Raw genomic sequence first — 24,099 nt, 5'->3', positions numbered from 1 at the left:
GGACCTTGCAGGCTCTGCAAGATCTCAGTCCTTCACGGTGTAGTGTGTTACCAACTGTTTTCATGGTGACTATGGTCCCAGCTGCCCTGAGATCATTGACAAGTTCCCCCCGTGTAGTTCTGGGCTGCTTCATCACCGTTCTCCTGATCATTGCAACTCCACGAGATGAGATCTTGCATGGAGCCCCAGACCGAGGGAGGTTGACAGTTATTTTGTGTTTCTTCCATTTGCGAATTATTGCACCAACTGTTGTCACCTTCTCACCAAGCTGCTTGGCAATAGTCTCGTAGCCCAGTCCAGCCTTGTGCAGGTCTACAGTCTTGTCCCTTACATCCTTGGATAGCTCTTTGGTCTTGGTCATGGTGGCTAGTTTGGAATCTGCTGGATTGATTGCTTCAGGTGTCTTTTGTACAGGTACTGTAACGAGCTGGGATTACAGGTAAAACCTCTCCCTTACAGCAGGTGCTTCTAATCTCAGCTCGTTACATACAGTGAAGATACCAGGTAGCCTGGCATCTGGCTGGTTGATAGGGGATCAAATACTTATTTCACTCATTATAAAGGTAAAGGTAAAGGGGCCCCTGACCATCAGGTCCAGTCGTGTCCGACTCTGGGGTTGCGGCGCTCATCTCGCTCTATAGGCCGAGGGAGCCGGCATTTGTCCAGAGCAGCACACGGAAACGCCGTTTACCTTCCCGCTGGAGCGATCCCTATTTATCTACTTGCACTTTGATGTGCTTTTGAACTGCTAGGTTGGCAGGAGCTGGGACCAAGCAACGGGAGCTCACCCCGTTGCAGGGATTCGAACCGCCGACCTTCCGATCAGCAAGCCCTAGACTCTGTGGTTTAACCCACAGCGCCACCTAGGTCCCTATTTCACTCATTATAATGCACATCAATCTCTGACTTTTGTCTTCTGGGTTTCCGGGGTGTTTTCCTGTTGTTCTTCTGTCTCTCACAGCTACAATAAACCTACCATTAAAAATTATGGACTGGTCATTTCTTCGCCAGAGGGCAAACGGGCAAATTTATCAGGGGATCAAATACCCCCCCCCCTACTGTAAGTCTCTTTTCCAGACTAATAATAAATCTGTAGGTCTGGAGGCACATGAAGCCACCAGCCACTGAGTCTGGGAAGCCTGTATATGCCACTCTGCGTTCCGCAACAGAAGAAAGGCAGGGTATATACATTTAAGGAAATTATATTAGTAATAATTGTTCTTTGTGCAAGTTCACTGACATCAGCCTCGTAAGGTGGGTCAGTATCGTGTCTTCCCACCCACCCCTTATTTTGCACATTTTTATTTAATCAGGGTTCTCAATATTCAGCACTGGTTTATTTGTTTGGAGTAGTTAGTTTCCCTTAATAGATTCATTACCATGCTGGCTCATATCAAGCCTCCAGGTTGGGAGGCAGTATATCTGTTAAGTTTCTGGGGAGCACCAAGATGGGGAGGGGCTTCTGCCCTGCCTGGGAGCTTCCTGATTGGCTAAATCTGGATGGGTCCATAGTCTCATCCTCCAGGGCTCTTCTTTAATGTCATCATTAGTCACAAGAGGAGTGGAACCTCCATTTACAAAACCAGTCTATCTTTGACGACCAGATGTAACAGGGATCTGCTGCTGCCTCCGCCTGTTCGATTCCCAGAAGAGGCGTCTTGGCTGGATAGTGTGGGAAACAGGATTTTGGACCAGAGGGGCCCCTGGATCTGATTCAGCAGGGATTTTCAGATAGTTTTTTTAAAGCATTCAGCTATGCAGCTGCTGTCACAGTTAGGATGGCAAAGGCGAGAGGAGAATCTCATTTCTGATTCATGCTTGCAGATACCCATTGGGCCATTGGGCTTGAGGGCAAGTCTTCCAAACAACTAGCCAGGGTGGTTTTTGTAAACCAGAAGAATTGAGCCAAATCTGTCAGTATTGTATGAGTCATGAATGATGAGTTCTCAGATTTTATCTCCTGTGGACCTCACTAGCAAGGCTGTTTTAATCTGTTTTAGAAAGTTTCCCTGCAAGGAGCCTGCAGATTCAATTTCTGGTGTAACTGCACTTCCTGCTTAGAAACAGGTCCCATTAAATTTAAGGGGAATAGCTATCCCAAGTAAGAGTGTACTGTATACCTGGGGTTTCCAAAGGCATCCCTTTACCTCCTTCTAAATTGTTTAAATTACATTTTGCAGTGTTCGCTTTTTCTTTTTTATCTTTTGGCAGTGTCCGGCAGGGTGGGCTGATATTTTTTTTGTTTTTAATTTTTATTTTACATCAAGGTGATTTTAAATCTGCAGCAAGAAAATCTTTCTTGGTCAGCAGAGCTTGAGATTCTACTGATGGCTGGTTGACTTTGATGGCCCTCTCCTCCGCAAATTTGTCTAGTCCTCTTTCAAAGCCACCCAAATTGGTGGCCATCACTGCCCTCCTGCGGGAGGGAGTTCCACTGCTGTTTATCTGTTCTAAATAAACCTGTCCTGTCCTCTTTGCATGCCAGGGAAAAGGGCTCCCACGCTCTTTGATGCGAGTGCTGTGAAATGCTGATCCACGATGGACCAGCAAAGACGAGGGGTGTGTTGTTGACTGTTTTAGCTTACAGATTCTCTGACCATGGCTATACTGTTGGCCACAACAGATTGGCAGCAGAGTTCCCCGCCTGTAAAATGGGAGGAGAGAAATGTACCTTAAGAGTAGCGCTCTCTCTCTCTCTCTCCCCCTCCCCCTCTCCTGAATCTGCAGGGTTAATATCCTGTCTTATCCTTCTTCTTTTTTACTACAGCTCCCATTTATTTTTGCTTTCATTCATTTGTTGTGTTTATATCTCACCCTTTTCTCCGAAGGGCTTTTCCTCCCTATGAGGTAGGTTAGGCTGGGACTCAGTGACTGGCTGCCAAGGTGACTTTCGTGGCTGAGCGGAGATTCGAACCCTGGTCGCTCCCAAGTCCTAGTCCGGCACTCTTAAACACTCCACCCCCATTGGCTCTCTTGAGATGAAGCTTTGGCCTATCTGCCTTGCCCATCTGCCTTTTGCCAGTTGTAATTAACAACAACAACAACAACAACAACAATTCATTATTTGTACCCGACTCATCTGACTGGCTTGCCCCAGTCACTCTGTGGTTGGTGAAAGCTGCTCTGAGTTCCGCCCACCATCTGACTCCTCCCCTCCCCTTTGAAATCCTTTCCAAGCTCCACCCTCACCCCCTGGCCCCACCCACTCCAGCTCTGACCCTGCAGATTGTGTGTGTGTCATAGAATCAAAGGGCTGTAGAATCAGAAGGGTCCCCAGGGTCATCTAGTCCAACCCCCTGCAATGCCTCTTTGCGTGTTGTGCTGTGAAATCCAAAGCTGGCAAACCATGCTGATTCCCCCCCCCTTCCTTTCCCTGCCTGCCTCACATTCTTCTCCTATTGTGAAACAGGAATGGGAACCAATTCCATGTCTCTGCTCTTGGCTGCTGTTAGGAGCAGGCAGGCAGCCAGCTCCTCTCCTCCTCCTCCTCCTTTGAAAAGGATCCTCGCCTCCTGCGGGATCCAATTAGGCCTCTCGCTCGCTCCTCCTCCTGTCTCTCTCTCTCTCTCTCTCTCTGTCTCCCCCATGCAAAATAAAAACATCTCCATCTCTTTCGCCTCTTGAGGCCCACGCCTCCCACATCCAGATGTGTGCTTTGTTCAGGCCAATTTGGAGATCCCTCTCGGATGAGCTGTCCTTGTTGCTCACCACCGAAAGCGCTGCTTGCAAAGCCTCCTCAAGAACAGACCCTGCTCGACTTTTTTGAAGCTCGGTTTGCTTGCCTGCCTAATGAGCTTGGCTTTCTAATCCCCTTCTTCTTCCTTTTTTTTGGGGTGTGTGTGTTTGCCTCCTCCCCCTCCAGAGAGCCTTGCCTCCCTCTCTCCAAGGCTGCTGCGCTAAAAGGCCTTGGTGAGGCAACCTCCTCCCCCAGGACAAGGTCTGTTGACGCAACAGTCCCGCCTGTGGAGCATCAGAGTTGAAAGGGGGGTCCATTGGAGGCCAGCCAGCCAGCCCCTGCTCAGGGTGCAAGATCTGCAGTGCTGGTTGCAACACAGCCACCCCTAGAATCATAGAATTGCAGAATTTGGTGGGACCCCCAAAAGCCATCTAGTCCAACCCCCTGCAATGCAGGTAGCAGCCCGGTCTCTCCAGCAAAGGAAAAGCAGCCAGTTCCACTGTCAAAAAGCCTTTCGCCCTTGCAAAGTGTTTCTGAACGCTCACCCAAAACCTGCTCCCTTGCAATGGGTCCCCCGTGGGTCGTGCTCCTGCCCTCTGGAGCAACAGGGGACACAAGAACAGGCTGCCGAATCAGGTCAGTGGCCCACCTAGTCTGACATCCTGCAATTGGAGAAACCCGCAAGCAGGATTCGAGCAGAAGAGCCCTCTCCCCTCCTGTGGCTTCCAGCAACTTGTATTCAGAAGCATTGCCTCGGTCCTGTATACCTGAAGGAGCATCTCCACCCCCCATCGTTCTGCCCGGACACTGAGGTCCAGCTCCGAGGGCCTTCTGGCGGTTCCCTCACTGCAAGAAGTGAGGTTACAGGGCACCAGGCAGAGGGCCTTCTCAGTAGGGGCGCCTGCCCTGTGGAACACCTTCCCATCAAATCTCAAGGAAATAAGCAACTATCCTACTTTTAGAAAACATCTGAAGGCAGCACTGTTTAGGGAAGTTTTTAATGTTTAATACTGTATTGTGTTTTTAATATTCGATTGGGAGCCGGCCAGAGTGGCTGGGGAAACCCAGCCAGATGGGCACAGGGTAAAAATAATAAATTATTATTGTTGTTATTGCTGCCTCCGACTGTGAAGGCAGAGCAGAACCAGCATGGCTAGTAGCTACTGATAGCCTTCTCCTGCCATGTGAGTTGGTCCAATCCTCTTTTAAAGCCATCCAAGCTGATACCTTCCTGTGGAAGCGAGTTCCATAGATTAACGCTGCGGTGCGCGAAGAAGGACTTTCTGTTCTCCGTCCTGAATCTTCCATGTTCAGCTCCATTGGATGTCCAGAGAGTTCTAGTGTTATGAGAGAGGGAGACAAAACCTTTTCCTACCCCCTTTCTCCCGGTTGTGCATCATTTTACAGACGTCTGCCATGTCGCCTCTTACTCCCAAATGCTGCCGCTTCTCCTCATAAGGGAGTCATCCCCTTGATCATTTCGGTTGTCCTTTTCTGAACAGGGTCAGAAATCCACTGTGAGCCCTATAAGTCTAGCTCTTTGTGTGAGGAGGAATGATATAGTAGGAGACTGGGTCAAGAGCTAAAAAAAATGACACTTTGCTTCAAATGCCTGTTTGGCCATGAAGGTTTTCTGGGTGTTCTTAGCCTACGGTAGTCACTGTCTCTCAGCATAACCTTAGGACTTGATTTATTTCTGACTTTTATATTCTACCCATTCCACATGATCCTCTTCCATCTTCTACTCTCTTAGCTATGACATTGTTTTGTCTATTGCTTTTTTGCTGATCCTGTTTCATTGTGCCCTCCTGAGCTCCTCCTGCCCCAGACAGTGTCTGGTGGGGGGGATTTTAAATTGTGGTATGCAAATCCTCTGGGTTAAATAGTCATAGCTCACCTCAAAGGGTGGTCGCTGGAGGAAAAGGAGTGGGGATGCAAAAGCTGCAATAATTTCACCGCTGCCGATGGTGTCAGAACTGCCCCTGCGTATCGTTTTCTTGTAATCCTTAAGAGCGACCCTGCAAGGTAGGCCAAAATTGCATAGATTCATAGAAGATTCATAGAATCATAGAGTTGGAAGAGACCACAAGGGCCATCCAGTCCAACCCCCTGCCAAGCAGGAAACACCATCAAAGCATTCTTGACATATGCCTGTCAAGCCTCTGCTTAAAGACCCCCAAAGAAGGAGACTCCACCACACTCCTTGGTAGCAAATTCCACTGCCGAACAGCTCTTACTGTCAGGAAGTTCTTCCTAATGTTTAGGTGGAATCTTCTTTCTTGAAGTTTGAATCCTTTGCTCCGTGTCCGCTTCTCTGGAGCAGCAGGAAACAACCTTTCTCCCTCCTCTATATGACATCCTATGCAGCCCCCTCATTGCTGATGTTGAAGCCTGAGAGAGTGAGACTCCGGAAGCAGAGGGCCGGTTTGAGCTGGGGACGCCCCAGTTCCTACCTTTTGCTGCTATCTTTCACCACCATTGTGTAAAAAACAGGGGTTTTTTAATAAAAAAAATCTCTCTTCCATGGCCCCTGGGAGAGTAGCTCTCCGCAAGCGTGAGAGATTCTTGCACAGTGAGGGAAACTATGCTCAAGACCAGGCATAGGCAACCTTGGCTCTCCAGATGTTTTGGAACTACAACTCCCATGATCCCTAGCTAACAGGGCCAGTGGTCAGGGATCATGGGAGTTGTAGTTCCAAAACATCTGGAGAGTCAAGGTTGCCTATGCCTGCTCAAGGTTTGGGAACCTCATGCCTGAGCAATGAAAGTGGCCCTCAAGCCCTCTCTACTTGGCCCTTGTATCCTCTCCACGCCACACCTGTCGCTAGCCCGGATTTGCACCCTTGTTGAGTGTTTCTGCCTGGCTGGAATGTGTCCTTGAACTCTGATCATGCCTTTTGCTTGCCTGGATTGAGGAAAGATGAGGATTTGTGTGCGTAAGAACTAGCCTGCTACGCAAAGCTAAAAGGCCCGTTTGCTGCTTTGTCCCATTTTTGCTCCTGCCTGCCGCTGGAATGTGGCCCCTGGAAGGGACAAGACCCTTTTGCATGGCAAAAGCATGGAACAAAAGTTACAGAGTTGAGAATTATCGACATCAGTGGAGTTGGAGATCCAGCCACTAGCTCAGTGAATCTTGATGCCGTGAGACTTTGATAACTTTATCTCTCTTATATAATGAATTGAAAAAGATGTTTAAAATAACATTTGTAACAAACAAACAAACAAACAAACCCAGAAGCTTTCCTTTTGGGAATTAAAAGGGCAGAACTACCTAAACAGCATAGAAATTTATTCATGTATGCGACTACAGCGACAGTAAGAATGTTTTTTGTCCAAAAATGGAAAGAAGTCGCCCCGACGAAAGAAGAATGGAAACAAAAACTTATGGACCATGCAGAAATGGCGAAACTTACCAGAAAAAAAATAAGAACTCAAGATGATAAACTTTTTATTTAAAGAATGGATATGGTTTATTGAATATTTACCAAAAATAGTAAACAGATAAGGACATTGGCAGGATTATTGTAATGACCTGCAGTTTCGTAAGAGTATATAAGTAGATGAATAAAAGCATACATTGATTTAGAATATGTAGGAAATGATAAAAATGAATATCAAGGAACCGCAGAAAGAGGAAGAAGGAAGTCAAGTTTTGAAATGTTAAAATGATTGTGAAACTATTGAAATGTATATATAACTGAAAATCATATGTGTGTGTGTGTGTATGTATATGTATATGTATATGTATATGTATATGTATGTATATATTAAAGATAACTCTATCTCTCTTTCCTCCAGAGAGAAGACAACAAATGAGGGCAGCTTCATTGAGAAAATGAAAAAGACGGTATGTTCGACATTTATTATGTTCATACTTTTCAGCTAGTAGGCCAGAAATGGAAGCTGCCTAAGGCATTGTCCACAAGCCTTGATCCTCTGCTATGGAGTGACTGAGCCAGCTGAATGGTGATACTGGTCAGAAATGCAGGAAGTAGCTTTGTCCCAAGTCTATCTAGCTCAGTATTGCCTACACGGGGTGGCAGCAGCGGCTCTCCAGGATTTCAGACTGAAGTCCTTTCCCAGCTGTTCCTAAGGATGATTCTAATCCTTGTGGTTCTTAGGAAAGGGCTGGAATGGGAAGATAACTGCCATACAGAGTCAGATCGTTGGCCTGTCTAGGTCAGTATTGCCTGCACTGGCTGGCAATAACACCAGGGTTTCAGGCAGGGAATATTTCCCATCCCTACCTGGAGGGATTGAACCCGGGATCTTCTGCATGCAAAGCTGATACTCTGCCTCTGAGCTATGGCCTGTACCGGGCAGGGAAGAGCCACCTCTCTGCCAATCAGGTGGTATATAAACGTTGTTTAATAAAAAAAAAACCACCAAAATTTATATTGCATGCATTTCTCCCTAAAATACCATATATTCCGGCGTATAAGGCGACTGGGCGTATAAGGCGACCCTCTACTTTTCCAGTCAAAATATAGAGTTTGGGATATACTCGCCGTAACGAGTATATCCCAAACTTCCAACGTACACCGAATAAAAAATTTCTGTATCTCTTCCAGGCACCGGGGCGAGTTTGGGGGGGGGGGGAGAGAGAGAGTAAGCGGCTGCCGCTTTCTTTCCATGCAGGGAGGAGGGGAGGGGAGGGAGGAAAGCCCCGCACATCCCCTCTTCCTGCACGGAAAGAAAGTGGCAGCCGCTTACACGGTTGCCGCATACGGCGGGGATGCGGCCGTGGCTGTTTTTGAGCTCCCCCCACCGTTTGCAACGACCGCAGATCTTATACCCGGCGTATAAGACGACCCCCAACTTTTGAAAAGATTTTCCTGGGTTCAAAAGTCGTCTTATGCGCCGGAATATACGGTGCTAATATTTTTGCACTCATCCCTCCCCCCACCCATAAACTCTGAAAATATGCATTTCTTGAAATGAGGACCACTTTGCAAAACTCAGAGGAGCCTGTGGAACTGTGGTCCAATCTGCGTACTGGGTCAGGAAGTGCAAATTTGGGTTGATTTGTGTCAAGCCCCCACAAAACTCTCCCCCATACCTTCCTGCTGTCTGAAATGGAGGGTTTTACCACTTTCAGCTGCTGCCGCAGTCTGGAGCAGACCAACTTTGCATAGAGTGATTCAGAAACCCTTAAGGCGGAGGTTGGGACCAGGCCTTTGGTGATGAGCGATCCGAGAGTTTTTGAACTGACTTGAGTTTTCTTTCCTTCTCAGGGCAGAAACATAGTGGTGTTCTATGGATCTCAGACGGGAACTGGTGAAGAATTTGCCAACCGCCTTGCTAAAGATGCCCATCGTTATGGGATGAGGGGCATGTCTGCTGACCCAGAGGAGTACGACCTGGTATGTTCCCTGCAAATCCAGCCCTTTTGGGTCCTTGACTTGATGAGGGACAAGCCCTGCTCTGCTTTTCCCACAAGCAAGGCCTTCCCTGAATTGCTTCAGTAATAATACTTTGTGCAACTTTGCCTTCTTGCAACCTGAGCATGGTCCTCCCCTTAACACTGGAGATGTGGGACATAATGTGCCCAGCCTTTTGCTTTCAACATCTGTCTTGCACACAAATACTTGGCTCGTCCCAAAGAACGTTTTCAACCAAAGGAAGATAGTTGCTTAAGATCTCATGCCCAGGGGTGTTTGGGATTCTTCTAGGGGAACTCTTGACATCCTCAGGAGCTGTCTCCTTATGTGCTGCCCCACTCTCATTCCCAGGCCGACTTGAGCCGCCTCTCTGAGATCGATAAGTCGCTAGCAGTCTTCTGTATGGCCACTTACGGAGAAGGGGATCCCACAGACAACGCCCAGGATTTCTACGATTGGCTGCAGGAAACGGACGCTGATCTCTCCGGCCTCAAATTTGCAGTGAGCATTTTTATTTCTCCCTCTGCCATTCTTTTTCCGGGGCCCAGGTTTGACATGTCTAAGTGGTATGTGTGTTTGTGTAAAAGAAGATGCGTTGAGGCTATTTCAGGTTCTTTGCCTTGAAATCTAGATGCATCTCCCAGTAAATCTGAATTCTGAGTGGCAAATAACCTCTGTGATTTTAGCATTGTAACATACCCACATTACCCAGCCCCTTAAACCTGCAGAGTCTCCCCGCCCCCTGCTCTTGCCGCATTGCGGCTCTCATGGAAACTTGATTAAATGAGCATCTCATCAGAAGATTGTGGATGTCATGGACTGGCTGGATTCAGAGGAGTGGGGGGGGGAGGCACCATCTGGGGAACCCCCAGGGGAAGAAGGGTCAGAGCCTGGGGATTGGTGGTGGGATGACGATGAGTCGTCAGAGTGAGAAGGAGGAGGAGGAGGTGTCGGAAGCTGAAGAGGCAACAGGGTTTAGTGAGCAAGAAGAGGCTATGGCAGAGAGCGGTTCAGACTCAGAGGCAGGAGAGGAAGGGGGCCCAGGAGACAGAGATGAGGCAGGCTGCTGCAGAATCCAGGGCATCTCCCCCTCCTGCTGTGACCCACTCACCTCCTACCCAGTCTCCCCGAACACGCAAAGAAATGAAAAGAGGAGAGGAGAGCTTGGTTGTGCACAGGCACAGTCTCCGATCGCATGCCAAAAACCCAGGGGACCTTCAGTCCTTCCAGCTGCCTCATTGGCGCAAGCCCTACGGGGAAGAGTTGCTGGAGCTCAACATGGTGACAATGACTTTAACACAACCTCCCCCAGGGTATCCTCATGGACCTACCTGTGGGTCCAGAGCGGCTGCCTGAAGACCTGTGGCTTTCTACACCCTGCGCACAACACGCCTCTCGCGGTGTTGTTTTCCTTTGCTAAACAAAGCCACGGCCTTTGAATCTTTACCAGACCGAAACCAGAGAGATGCGCCTTTTGCAGTGGTTCAGAAAGAGGCAACAAGCTGACGCCGGTAGTTTTTGTTGCCTTCTTAGGTGTTTGGCTTGGGGAACAAGACCTATGAGCATTTCAACGCCATGGGGAAGTACGTGGACAAGAGGCTGGAAGAGCTTGGAGCCCAGCGGATCTTTGAACTCGGGCTGGGAGACGACGACGGGAAGTAAGTGAGCCTTGGTCAGCCTGGATAGCTCAATTGGCATGGGTTGCAGGTTCGAATCCCCGAATGGGACAGCTGCGTATTCCTTCATCGCAGGGGGTAGGACTAGATGACATCTTTAGGACCCTTTCAACTCTATGATTCTATGATTTTAGGACTTCAAGTGCTGAATTTGTCCTTCTCTTCTCACCTTTTAATAAATGCTATTCTGAATGCTTTTAAAAAAAAATTCTGCTGGAACTGCTGAGAAGACTAGAAATGCAGCAGCCACGAAGTTGAGCATCTGTGAAAGTGGCTAGATGGAAATGGCTTTAAACCAGCCGGAAGAGTTCGAGTGGCGGGTTTTGCTTTGAGAAAAGCAGCTCTCTGACTTTAAAGAGGCATATCTGTGATTGTAGAAAGGGCTGAGCATGAGAGAAGCAAAAGAAGTCGGGGGGTGGGTGGTGGGTGGAAATGAACCTTCTCCCTAACCTGGGCATGCAATAAGCTTTTAATCCATGTCCCTGAAACAAGGCTTGAGACGCTGGGCATATAATAATAATAATAATAATAATAATAATAATAATAATAATAATAATAATGAAATAAACAACCAACTGACTTTTAGAAGACATCTGAAGGCAACCCAGTTAAGAGAAGTTTTTAGTGTCTAATGTTTTGCCATTTTTATGTGCTGTATGCCACCCAGAGTGACTGAGGAAACCCAGTATAATAAAATAATAATAATAATAATAATAATAATAATAATAATAATAATAATAATAATGCCCTCCAAGGATGGTCTGGCATCTCTCCTCTCCCTTGGGGGGGGGAGCAGCACTGGCATTCAGTTTGCTGCTGTTTTGCTCTATATTTCAACTTCACTTCCCACCCCCTACCCCGCCATCGCTTCTCTCGACAGCCTGGAAGAAGATTTCATCACGTGGCGTGAGCAGTTCTGGCCGGCAGTCTGTGAACATTTTGGCGTGGAAGCCACAGGAGACGAAACCAGGTCAGTCCTAAGAGATGGTGGCAGTAGCGAGATTGAGAACCGCTGCAGATGGAGCATCAGTTTGGGTGTGGGAGACGTGGCTTTGCTGCTGGCTTGCCGTGTGGCCACAGCTAGGCCCCTCTGGGGTGTATGCATCTACCTTTCACTCTGTCCATTGTTTTCAAAGGATGTACTCTGAGTATATCTGATGCAACCCATTGTCTCTGTCTCAAGATTGGCACATGGGAACAGTAAACTCTCTTGAACCTGGTCCTGTCTGCTGATGATTAATTTTATTTCTTGAAAATCTATCCCACCCTTCCTCCTCAAGGCAGCAAACAGCGTACCGTTTAAAACAAAAGCAAAACGACATTTTAAAGCAGATTACAACAATCTAGACACATTTAAAACAACAAACACCTAAAATCAATTACAGTTCAGTTTTTTAAATAGCAGTTTAAAAAGTTAAACACATTATTTCATCTGGTTGACCCCATGGAGTTGCTTGGAACAGTAGCCTTCAGCCAGCAATGCGCCTGAGTCCACAGGAATGTTTTCAAATGCCTGCTGCAAGCTAATAACGATGGAGACAGGTGCACCTCACTAGGGAAGGCATTCCACATTTGGAGAACCACCACCGAAAAGGCCCCGTCATGAGTCAGCACCATCGAGGCAGCCCCCCAGTGGCAGCAGCACCAACAAGGCCTCACCTGTTGATCGCAGGCACTCTCTTAGCTACTAAGCTCCCAAGCCATTTAGGGTTTTATACGCTAGTACCCATGTCTTGACTTTTGCCCAGGGGACCACCCCCGAAAAGGCCCTGCAACGCCACGGGTCATGCACACAGGCCCCTGTTGGTGTTTCCGGAACAGTTCCAAGTCTAAGAACTGGGCAGTACCAAATGCTTGGCTCTCCTCTGTTGTCCTCTGGGGAGCTGAGAAGCTGGCCGTTTTGTCCTTGCCTCTGACTTCTCCTTCTCCTTCCCCAGCATACGGCAGTACGAGCTGGTGGTCCACACGGACATCAACCCCGACAAGGTTTACACGGGCGAAATGGGCCGCCTCAAGAGCTACGAGAATCAAAAGCCGTAAGTGCCACATTTGTGCGAGCAACAGGGTTGGTATCAGAACTGCCCACCTACCCTCCCAAGGGTTGCTGTAAGTTTGGGCCCCAACAGCATTGCAGTAATTGACTTGCAGGTTACCAGAGCCGTAGTCCACTGCAGTCAAAGTGTAGGTGCTTCCACAATCTCTTGCAAATGTGGAACGGGTATTATATGGAACCGGTAGCAGCGCTAGTTCCGTAGATCGAAGAAGTCTCGTGTGTGTATATTGGGTAAGACAATCTCGGAGGTAAACTGGTCCCAAATTGTTAAGGGCTCTATATATACTAATAGTAACACCTTCTTTCTTTTTTTTAATTATTTAGTTTTTCAGGTTTTAAAATTTTACAATTATCCAACAACCAACATAAAAACAAGATTCCAAAGAATCTCCTGAACTTCCCCCTCCCCTTTGTGGGTATTAACATTTTCCTCCTGCATCTTTTATATTAATCCAAATCTTTCGCATCTCAATTATACCCAAAATTCAGCATTAAACTACTGTACAAGTGTTATTCCAATCCTCCTAATGTTTTTAGTTGTTTACAATCATTTTTAAGGTAAATTATGTATTTTCCCCATTCCTGATTAAAATTTTGGTCTTCCTGGCTTCTGATTCTTCCGGTCATTTTTGCCATTTTGGCATAATACACCAACTTGCCGTATTTTTTGCGCCGTAAGACGCACCTGACTGTAAGACGCGCTTAGTTTTTAGAGGAGGAAAACAGGAAAAAATAATATTCTGGATCAAATGTTGTACAGTGGTACAAGTTAAGTACTTAATTGGTTCCGGAAGTCCGTACTTAACCTGAATCGTACTTAACCTGAAGCGAACTTTCCCATTGAAAGTAATGGAAAGTGGATTAATCCGTTCCAGACGGGCCTGCGGAGTACTTAACTTGAAAGTACTCAACCTGAAGCGTACTTAACCCAAGGTATGACTGTACTAAACTATTGGGAGAGGTTGTCGGTGGCTGCAGTAGAGGGAGGAACAGCCGTGCCTTCGCTCCATAAGACACACAGACATTTCCCCTTCCTTTTTAGGAGGGAAAAAGTGTGTCGTATGGAGTGAAAAAATACGGTGATCTGCCATTCTTCTCTGGCAGGGACTTTGTCTTCTTTCCATCTCTGGGCCATTAACATCCGAGCAGCAGTGGTCGCATACATAAATATGCATTTTCTGGTCCTTTGGAATTTCGGCATCTAGAATGCCTAAGAGAAAAGCCGCATTGCTGACCAAGGGTAATGATTGGAATAAAAATAACATTTTGGGCAATACCTTCATTTTGATTACCGATATCCTTCCCAATAATGATAAGTTCAACTTGGGGTGAAGGTGTTACTGTTACTGGGGTCGGGGAACACATTCATTTGGGGCCATCCTTGGTGGTGTCAAACCCAGTGTCCCCACTGCAATGCAATCGATGACTTCAGGCCCGTGGGGCAGTACGTCTAATGGGTCTTGTTGGTTCATTCCAGGCCGTTTGATGCCAAGAACCCCTTCCTGGCGCCTGTTTCTGTGAACCGGAAGCTAAACCAAGGCGGGGACAGGTATCTCATGCACCTGGAACTGGATATTACAGGCTCCAAAATCAGGTAAAATGGCTAAGAATGGGTTTGACCCACCTGCATATACCCCATCTTCCTTGAGTTTGTTGCATGACTTGAAATCTGAAGAGCTCTCCTGGAGCAGGAGAAGCAGATCATGTCTGGGGCTGTCCCCTGATTCTCACAGTAGACAGATGTCTCTTCCAGGGATCCCATCTGCAGAACATGAGAGTGATAATAGTCTCTCTCCAGTCCTCCCTGCCAGCAAGTGATGTTCGGAGATAGACTGCCCCTGAAAATGGCAGTTCCATTCATTTTACGTTGCCCCCCCAAAAACAGTTCCTCTTGCCTTTCGTGAACCTCTTGCTTGCCTGGTGTTTAATCGACACAAAATTTTGCTTTGTACTTCCAGGCATTTTAACCATCTTGCATTTTCCGAGGGCCTAACTGAGCCCTGAAGGGTACAAATACTCTGCTCCCCGCTCCCCCCCCCCAAACTTGAGCTAATTCTCCTAAAGTAAAAGTGTGCCTGTTTTTCTCTGGTGTTTCAATCCTTTTCCCATACCCAGCTTATGATTTCGCATAAAGGAGGATCGGAGCTTGGGAGGCCTCTTATTAAGATGCATTTTTTTGCGGGGAGGTGGGAAGGAAATGCCAAGGGTGTGTGATGGTCAGGGATGATGGGAATCTAAGTATCCCTGGAGGGCCACAGATCTCCGTCTCTAGCCTAAATGAGTGCAGCATGCTGGAAACTCTCCCTTAGGCTGTCCTCCTGCATTCTCTTCCTTGGAAATAAGCTCTGCTGAACTCAATGGGACTTCAGTTCCAGCTAGAAATGTGCAGGATTTTGCAGCGAGCAATACGACGTCTTCCTTAAGTTGATGCTGCTGTTTAGACAATGAGGTGTTGACAGCTCAGGTTTTTTGAAATCGTACTTCCAGGAAGCAAAGTGCATGAATGCAGAATAGGGCTGCAATACTTCTGGAATCAGCTTTTGATATATATGACAACCCTAGAGATGGTCCAAGAGGTTCCCGTAGGAATTATTTTCACAGATCGCTACACAGGATCTAGATCCCAGCCTTGTGCAATAATCACTCTCTTATACAATCACATGCTGAAACCTGATCAGATGCATTTATTCCACTCTATTTCTTCAATTGCGTTTTAAGTGGAATATAGTCAGACCCATGTTCCATCTAGCTCAGTATTGTCTACACTGACTGGCAGTGGCTCTCCAGGGTTCCAGGCAGGGTTTCCGGTCTCTCCCAGCCCTACCTAGAGATGCCACCTGGGTCTCCTTGACCCCAATGCCATGCAGCCTGGGAGAGTTTTGTCCATGGCTGGTGCCGTGGGGCTCTTGAGTGGAGGGTGGGGCACTCGGCTCTGAAAGCCAGACCAGGTGAGACAAGGCCTCTCTCTCTCGATCTCTTTGCTAGGTACGAATCTGGGGACCACGTCGCTGTGTACCCAGCCAACGACACTTCGCTGGTCAACCAGCTTGGGGAAATCCTCGGTGCAGATTTGGATATGGTTATTTCTCTGAACAATCTAGATGGTGAGTATTCTCTCCCCAGAAAAGCAGTCCTTGCAATTGATTCCTTTTCGTTTTGTCAAGCTGACGAACCCGTCCAGGCTCCAGAACAGCAGTCCTCAAAATGTAAATAGCTCACGTAAGCGTAGATATGACCTGTGCTCAAATGATCTTTCATCCCTGCATTTGTTTACAAGACCCTTCACTGAGCTGACTGGAGGGAGGCGAGCTCAGATCACCGGCTCCCTAGGAGATGAGACACAGGCACCCTCCTCCGAGAGCAGTGTCTGGGCAGAAATCACTGAAGTGTCCAGGACGTATGGCAGGCCCTGTCGGAAGTCTAGATTTTGGTGGATTTCCTTAAAAATAGCTCAAAAACTTCTTCTTTTTTTGAGATTTTGCAAAATAAAAATGAAAAAGCTCAACAACTTTGGCCAAAATGAAACAACCCTCAACAACTGTGCCATATTTTTTTTAATATGGCAAGCCTTACCCAAACCTCCTTCATTATTATCATTTAATGCCTCACAGCATACTATGGCCACACACATTCACACAATACATTAAAAGCACTATGATACCACTTGAAGCAGTCATGGCTTCCTTCAGAGAATTCTGAGAGCTGGAGTTTGTTATGGGTGCTAAGTCTCTAGGAGTCCCCTATTCAGCTCCCAGAGCTAAAATTCCCCATAGTTCTTTGTGAGGAGGGTTTGATTGCTTAACTACTCTAGGAATTGTAACTATCTGAGGGGAATGGGGGCCTGCGAACAACTCTCAGCACCCTCAACTACTTGCACTTCCCAGAATCCTTCATTGCAGGGGGTTGGACTGGATAACCCTTGGGACCCCACCCAACTCAACAATTCTATGATTATAAGATGAACCCTTAATCTTCTTCCCTCCTCGGTGCTCCTTTGCATACCAAACAGAGGTCCACCCGCCTTCTACAGCACAGTAGGCGTAACTCTCCAAGAAACTGATAAAATTGTCTACTCCCAAAGGCATTTCCAAATCTGAACACTCTTTATGGCATCGCGCAGAGTTGCACTTCCGTTACAACACTTGCTTCTGTTTGCACAATCTTAGTTCCATGTTGGTGCAAAGAAGCTTTTTTTAAAAGAGAAAAACAAAAGAGCTATTCAAGTTGGAATGAGCTTTCTGGCAGAACCAGTTTCTCTTCCCATGGGGTTCTGGATCTAAAGCTGTTTGGCGCCCAGCTGTCCAGTCTGGTTCCTGGGCTTGAAGTGTAGCCTGCCTTCCAGAATCTTTTCCCATCCTCTCTATGAACCTGAGATCGTCCACGCATTTTCTGCGGGCTGCAGAGCTCGCTTCATCCCATTGAGTTCACAGTTAAGTGGCGGTGGAGTGCCTTGAGTAACTTTGTCATCTGTAGTTTCTTTGCATTTGCCCAGAAGGTTCCTTTGAGAAGTTTGGCTTTCCTTCAGGCCGGCTCCTTGCCCAGTGGCTGATTGAGGCGGATTAAGGCTGTTCAGGGAGTCGGTTCTCGTAACGCTCATTTCTTCTTGCAGGACTTCCTTGTCCCATTCATTTGCTGTTAGTTTAGTTTAGTGATACGGTACTCGACCAGCATACACATATATACATAAAACAATCCAAAATACAATCTAAAATATAAGCAATAAATATAAACCATTTTAACCATTATAAAAATTATTAGATAAAAGAGGGTATCACTACTTGGGAGGGTACAACAAATTTTTGGGCACTACTAAGTAGGTTGGCTCAGATTTTTACGGCTCTAGCGCAGAACCTGGCTACCTTTGCTGCCACATTAGAGTTGGCATCTGAAAGAAGCCACTCTATATACAGTGGTGCCTCGCTAGACGGATTTAATTCGTTCCACGGGTCTTTTCTTATAACGAAAAATTCGTCTAGCGAATCCCATAGGAATGCATTGAAATTTTATTTGATTTTTTTTTTGCCCATAGGAACACATTAATTGAATTTCAATGCATTCCTATGGGAAACCGTGATTCGCTAGACGAATTTTTCATAAAACGAATTCGTCTAGCGAGGCAACCTCCACTCGAAAAATCCTTTTGTTAAGCGGAAATTTCGTTAAGCAGGGCATTCGTTAAGCGAGGCACCACTGTAGAAATTGTCCGAGCGTCCAGGAAGCTCAGCCAGCGTCGTGTGGATGAGCTCGCCTCGCACCTCCTCGTAGTAGCTGCCTCGCAGGAGCATGTGGCCTATAGTTTCCACTTCCCCAGATGCACATGGGCAGCATCTCTCGCACATTGGGATCCGTTTGTACTTCCCTTGAAGAACTGCTGAGGGCATTATGCGATTTCGGGCTAAAGTGAAAGCTCTTCGATGAGAGGGTATTTCCAGATGGGGATAGGTACGTAGCTGGGCGAGAGATGTATCTCCTTTCCTCCTGAATAAGAAAGTGAGGTACTTTACTCAGATCCTTCTGCCTTTCTATATCTGTTATCCTCTGTTGAACAATGATCTTTTCTGAGTCAAGGTCACGTGACCTCAGGCTGGGTGGATGAAGGCCTGTACTTAGCATCTTATTTACTATGGCTTTACTCCAAAGGGAATGATACTTATCTCTTGATAACGGCAAGGTTGCTGTTCCTTTTCTTCAATTGAGCCGCTCTGGTTTCAAGCGTGAATGGGCTTGCACGAGTTCCCTTCAAAAGAACATGAGAAGAGCCTACTGGATCAGGCCAGTGACCTCTCTATCTAGTCCAGCATCCTGTTCTCACAGGGGCCACTCACATGCCTGTGGGGAACCCACAAGCAAGACCTGAGCCCAAGAGCCCTCCTCTCCCCTCCTGTGGTTTCCAGCAACTGGGATTCAGAAGCATCTTTGCCTCCAGCTACGAAGGCAGAGCATAGCCATTGTGGCTATTAGCCCCTGTTAACATTTGTAAATCATCCAAGTTGGTGGCCATCACTGCCTCCTGTGGGAAGGAGTTCCATAGTTTAACCTAGTGAAGGGCTTTTTTTTCTGCCTGTCCCAAAACTCCCAACATTCAGTTTAATGGGATGTCCATGAGTTCTACGGCTATGAGAGGGAGAAAACCTTTTTCCTTGATCCACTTTCTCTATGCCATGTGTCATTTTATAAACTTCTTTTTTTTTCCTTTTCCTTTTTTTAAATAAATTGTTTATTTGGTTTTCAGATCAAAAGCTTTACAATCACATACCCAATATGCAACATAAAAACAAGATTCCAAAGAAATCTCCTGTACTTACCTTGTCCCCTTTGTGGGTCCTATTGTTAATCATTTCCTCCTGCATCTTTTATGATAATCGAAATCTTTTACATCTCCATTAAGACCAAAATTCACCATTAAACTACAAGTGTTATTCCAGTTCTACTAAGTTATAAAATTCCCCCATTCCTTATTCAAAATTTGGTCTTCCTGATTTCTGATTCTTCCGGTCATTTCCCCCCCCCCCCCCAATTTGGCATAATCCGCTATTCTTCTCTGGTAGGGACTTTTATCTTCTTTCCATCTCTGGAAAACTTCTATCCTGTCACCTTTCACTTGCCTTTTCTCTAAACTAAAAAGTCTCAAGAGCTGCAGCCTTTTTTTTTCATAGGGGAGTCACTTCTGCCACCAAACCCCAGTGAGAGTGGTGGGGTCTGCCTTAATCTCAAGAGAGAGAGAATGGGAAAATCGCAGGGTGGGAGAGACCACTGTTGAAGTGGCTGTATTCTGAGCCCCAGTCATGTGGGCTTCCATAGCTTATGGAACAGCTCACAGGGCACCCCCAGGGGTGGTTTTGGGGGGCATCTCTATAGGGCAGGGGTGGCCAACTCCCAAGAGATTGCGATCTACTCACAGAGTTAAAAACTGGCAGGGATCTACCCCCTTTTTGGGGGTTCAGGTCAAAGTTGTTGAGCCTTTTTTTAGGAAGGAGGAAGGCCTTGGGGTGGGGTGGGGTGGGGGTGAAAGTTATTGAGGGGTGATACGATAGCCATGTTCAACTATATAAAAGGATGTCATATAGAGGAGGGAGAAAGATTGTTTTCTGCTGCTCCAGAGAAGCGGACACGGGGCAATGGATTCAAACTACAAAAAGAAGATTCCACCTAAACATTAGGAAGAACTTCCTGACAGTAAGAGCTGTTCAGCAGTGGAATTTGCTGCCAAGGAGTGTGGTGGAGTCTCCTTCTTTGGAGGTCTTTAAGCAGAGGCTTGACAGGCATATGTCAAGAATGCTTTGAAGGTGTTTCCTGCTTGGCAGGGGGTTGGACTGGATGGCCCTTGTGGTCTCTTCCAACTCTATGATTCTATGAGTTTTTTCAGGGAGGAGGTAAAATGCTGAGCTTTTTTTTTAGGGGAGCCACAGTTGTTCAGCTTCTTTGGGGGGAGCCAATTATTTACCAGTGATCTACCGCAGACGTCCAGTGATCTACCTGTAGATCACGATCTACCTGTTGGACATGCCTGCTATCGGGGAAGCCCAATTTCCAAATTGAGACCACAAACGGCAGCATCAAACTGCTTTGATAACCGTGGCCCATGCAGGCCCACCAAAGGGTTGGGGAGCTCCTTGGACTTCCAGAAAAAGACCCCCGCAGCTGTACTTTGTGGCAGCGCAGCTCCCAAACTCTCCCTTCTCCTTCTCCGCCTCCTTCCTGCAGAGGAATCCAACAAGAAGCACCCGTTCCCTTGCCCCACGACCTACCGCACAGCCCTGACGTACTACTTGGACATCACAAACCCGCCCCGCACCAACGTCCTCTACGAGCTGGCGCAGTACGCCACGGACGCCAGCCAGCAGGAGCACCTGCGCAAGATGGCCTCCTCCCACACTGAAGGCAAGGTAGGTCCCGGCCACACCCTCCGCAGCTAGCTCCCCCTAGTGGCGTGGAGGCGACGTCTCGGAAACTTCGATTGGGGTTCTGCCATTCCGGAGCTGGCCGTTGTGTGTCGGGGGCGTGGTGGGCCAAGCTGAGTGGGGCAGGGGCTGCTTTTCAGCCGTGTGTGTGTGTGTGTGTGTGTGTGTGTGTGTGTGTGCCTGCCTGCTTAACCCTTTCACTACCAAGTTAGAGGAGTCTTGTTCAGTGGTCCAGCAGGAAAGAGCGTCTGGTGGTTGGGGGAAGAGAATCACATACTCCGTCTGTTGCTTCACCTCACTGAATGTCCGATTCCTGCTTTGATTGCTGAGAGGCAAAAAACTCGTATTCTCACCCCACCCCACCCCACCCCACCCCCAAACCAGCAGTCCTTCCAATTGATTCCCTTTTGTTACGTCAAGCTGATGAACCGTCCAGTCCCCAGAACGGCAGTTCTTGAAATTTAAATAGCTGGAGGTTTGCCCTGATTTTGCAGCCCAGAAGGACTTGTTTTCAGCTCACGTCAGCGTAGAGATGATCTGCGCTCAAATGATCTTTCTTCACCCCTGTGTTTGTTTACAAGACCCTTGACTGAGATGACTGGAGGGAGGTGAGCTCAGCTCACCAGCTCACACTTAGCTTGGTAGGACAGGGAGCAACAAGGGGTCTCCTACCGGCCCTTTCCGCCAGGATTCTCCTTGCAGACCAGCAGTGTCTCTCCAGGGCTTTGACCAGGGAGAGAATCCCCTTTGTCTCCCCATCCCTACCAGCTGGGCTCCTTCATGGTGCTGAAAACAAATTCTTAAGCTGAGCACATGCTCAGGTCTGTTCAGCCTTAAGTATTTGCCTTCTGCAATAGAACGGACCTTACAGTCCTTTTGCACTAAAATCTCCTCTTAGTTCTCTGTATCTGCATGCAACATTGCGGGTCATTCTAACAAGTCAGGGCAGGGAGGCACACCTCTTCAGGGGACGGCCTATAACTCAGTACAGTAGTTCCCAAACCATTTTTGGGCCGCTGCCCCTTTTGAGTTCCATAAACTCACTCCCAGTGCTCCCTACCCTCCAAAAAGCATTCTTCAGAAGAGCGGTTTGCACAGCCCACTAACACAGGCATCCCCAACCTGCGGCCCTCCAGATGTTTTGGCCTACAACTCCCATGATCCCTAGCTAACAGGACCAGTGGTTGGGGAAGATGGGAACTGTAGTCCAAAACATCTGGAGGGCCGAAGTTTGGGGGTGCCTGCACTAACAGAATAAAATTTAAAACAGTAGCAACGAATGGCACATTTAATTAAAACTATTTAGTTTAATTCAACAAAACGGATGAACTTGATCCAGTGATACCAGCTTTTTGATACATTATTATTATTATTATTATTAGTAGTAGTAGTATTAGTATTAGTATTAGTATTAGTATGCCACCCTATGCTTGTAGATCTTGGGGCAGTTCGCAATATAAAGTTACAATATAAAAACCACAAAATACATAGCTAAATGTACACCTCTGGGACCACCCTTCCCAACAGTCCTCCTTTCCTCTTAGCATCCCACCCCCAGGTCATCCCACTGCTCCTGCCCCCAGGAGGCGCTACTGCTCCCTTTAGGAACCCCTGACAAGCAAGTGCATCTCTTTGTGGGCCTGCCCAGCATCCTATGTGGCTCACTGGGGGGGCGTCTCTTTTTCCCTTGATCCACGCAGACGCTGTACCTCAGCTGGGTCGTTGAAGCCCGGAGGAACATCCTGGCCATCTTGCAGGACACGCCCTCCCTCCGGCCCCCGATTGACCACCTCTGCGAGCTGCTGCCCCGCCTGCAGGCTCGCTACTATTCCATCGCTTCGACGTCCAAGGTGAGCACCGGGAGGCGTAGGGAGAGGGTGGGAGGGAGGTGTTTTCCGGGGCTTCCTCAGGTTCCCAACCTAGCAGGCCTTGTCTGCTGGTTTAATGTGTGGCATTCAGTTCTCTCAATCTGCCAGCGCTAGCCTTTAGTGGAGGTTAGGGACACGGGTGGTCTGAACCACTGAGCCTCTTGGACTTGCCGATCAGAAGGTCGGCGGTTCAAATCCCCGCGACGGGGTGAGCTCCCGTTGCTGTGTCCCAGCCCCTGCCAACCTAGCAGTTCAAAAGCACGCCGGTTCTAGTACAGTCATACCTCGGTTTAAGTAGGCCTCGGTTTGAGTATTTTCAGTTTAAGTACTCTGCGGACCCATCTGGAACGGATTAATCCACTTTCCATTACTTTCAATGGGAAAGTTCGCTTCAGGTTAAGTACGCTTCAGGTTAAGTACAGACTTCCGGAACCAATTGTGCACTTAAACCAAGATACCACTGTACTCAAATAGGTACCGCTGTGGCAGGAAAGTAAATGGCGTTTCGTTTCCATGCGCTCCGGTTCCTGTTGCGCCAGAAACGGTTTAGTTATGCTGGCCACATGACTCGGAAAGCTGTCTGTGGGCCAACGCCGACTCCCTTGGCCTGAAAGCGAGATGAGCGCCGCAACCCTGTAGTCACCTTTGACTGGACTTAACCGTCCAGAGGTCCTTTTTTTTTTTTTAGTGGAGGGTTCCTCCCACAGGACTGGTCAAACTGACCTCCTCCTTCCCTCACGCCAGCTGCACTGACAGTTGGCATTCCGTGCCTGGCACCTTCATAGTGTTTCATTTTAATTCTGCAGACTGGAGACTTTTGGGGGCGAAGGGTGGGGGAGAGGAAGGCAGGGCTTGCAGAGTCCTTCTATCCCAGCTTGGTCACTGGGATCACATGCAGCACCGCCGTTGGTTGTCCCCCAACCGCACCTCCAGTGTCATCGGCCCAGGCATGGGACTTGAAGCTCCTCCACCAACCCTGCCATCAGCCTTCTCCCTCTCTTCTCTCCCCCTTCCCAGGTGCAACCAAACTCTATCCACATCTGCGCCGTGCTGGTGGAGTACAAGACCAAGACGGACCGGGTCAACAAAGGGGTGGCCACTACCTGGCTGAAGAACAAGCAGCCCAACGAGAATGGGCACAAGTCCACAGTGCCCATGTATGTCCGGAAGTCCCAGTTCCGCCTGCCGTTCAAACCTAGCACTCCCGTCCTGATGATCGGGCCTGGCACTGGCATTGCCCCCTTCATGGGCTTCATCCAGGAGCGGGGCTGGCTCAAGCAGCAAGGTGGGTGCCGTTCCAAACAAGCCCACCCTCTTTACTGGGCTCTGATTGGCCATGTCAGTGGACAAATGGGGTGGCTTGTTGTTGAATTCCACAATCTGCACTAGGGGATGAGGGATCTCAAGGCCTAGAGTGCTGCGTCTCTCCCTTGGGGCTCTGGCCGCTCACTGGCTGTGCTCTATGCCTGCTGCAACTGCTCTTGCCTGCCTGAAATTTGGATGGAGAGGTGTCCCTGTAGAAACCTCTGGCTTCTCCATGGCTT

The 24,099-nt window shown here is 47.9% G+C and overlaps 1 protein-coding gene across 2 annotated transcripts in view; it reads left to right on the top strand.

Annotated features, from left to right (window-relative positions):
• The window catches only part of LOC118096791 (NADPH--cytochrome P450 reductase), a 60,277-nt gene that overhangs the window by 31,293 nt on the left and 4,885 nt on the right, over positions 1-24,099 (top strand). For both annotated transcript variants that reach the window (XM_035138969.2, XM_035138967.2), the window contains exons 3-13: positions 7,475-7,523; positions 8,911-9,039; positions 9,409-9,558; positions 10,591-10,715; positions 11,614-11,703; positions 12,671-12,769; positions 14,264-14,380; positions 15,772-15,890; positions 20,491-20,672; positions 22,388-22,537; positions 23,573-23,840. In XM_035138969.2, coding sequence (XP_034994860.2) covers positions 7,475-7,523; positions 8,911-9,039; positions 9,409-9,558; positions 10,591-10,715; positions 11,614-11,703; positions 12,671-12,769; positions 14,264-14,380; positions 15,772-15,890; positions 20,491-20,672; positions 22,388-22,537; positions 23,573-23,840 — 1,478 coding nt within the window. The remainder of the gene's footprint in view (positions 1-7,474; positions 7,524-8,910; positions 9,040-9,408; positions 9,559-10,590; positions 10,716-11,613; positions 11,704-12,670; positions 12,770-14,263; positions 14,381-15,771; positions 15,891-20,490; positions 20,673-22,387; positions 22,538-23,572; positions 23,841-24,099) is intronic.

The sequence above is a fragment of the Zootoca vivipara genome, chromosome 15 (genome assembly GCF_963506605.1).
Source record: "Zootoca vivipara chromosome 15, rZooViv1.1, whole genome shotgun sequence".
NCBI classification, from domain to species: Eukaryota; Metazoa; Chordata; class Lepidosauria; order Squamata; family Lacertidae; genus Zootoca; species Zootoca vivipara.
This window is presented reverse-complemented; position numbering and strand designations above follow the sequence as displayed.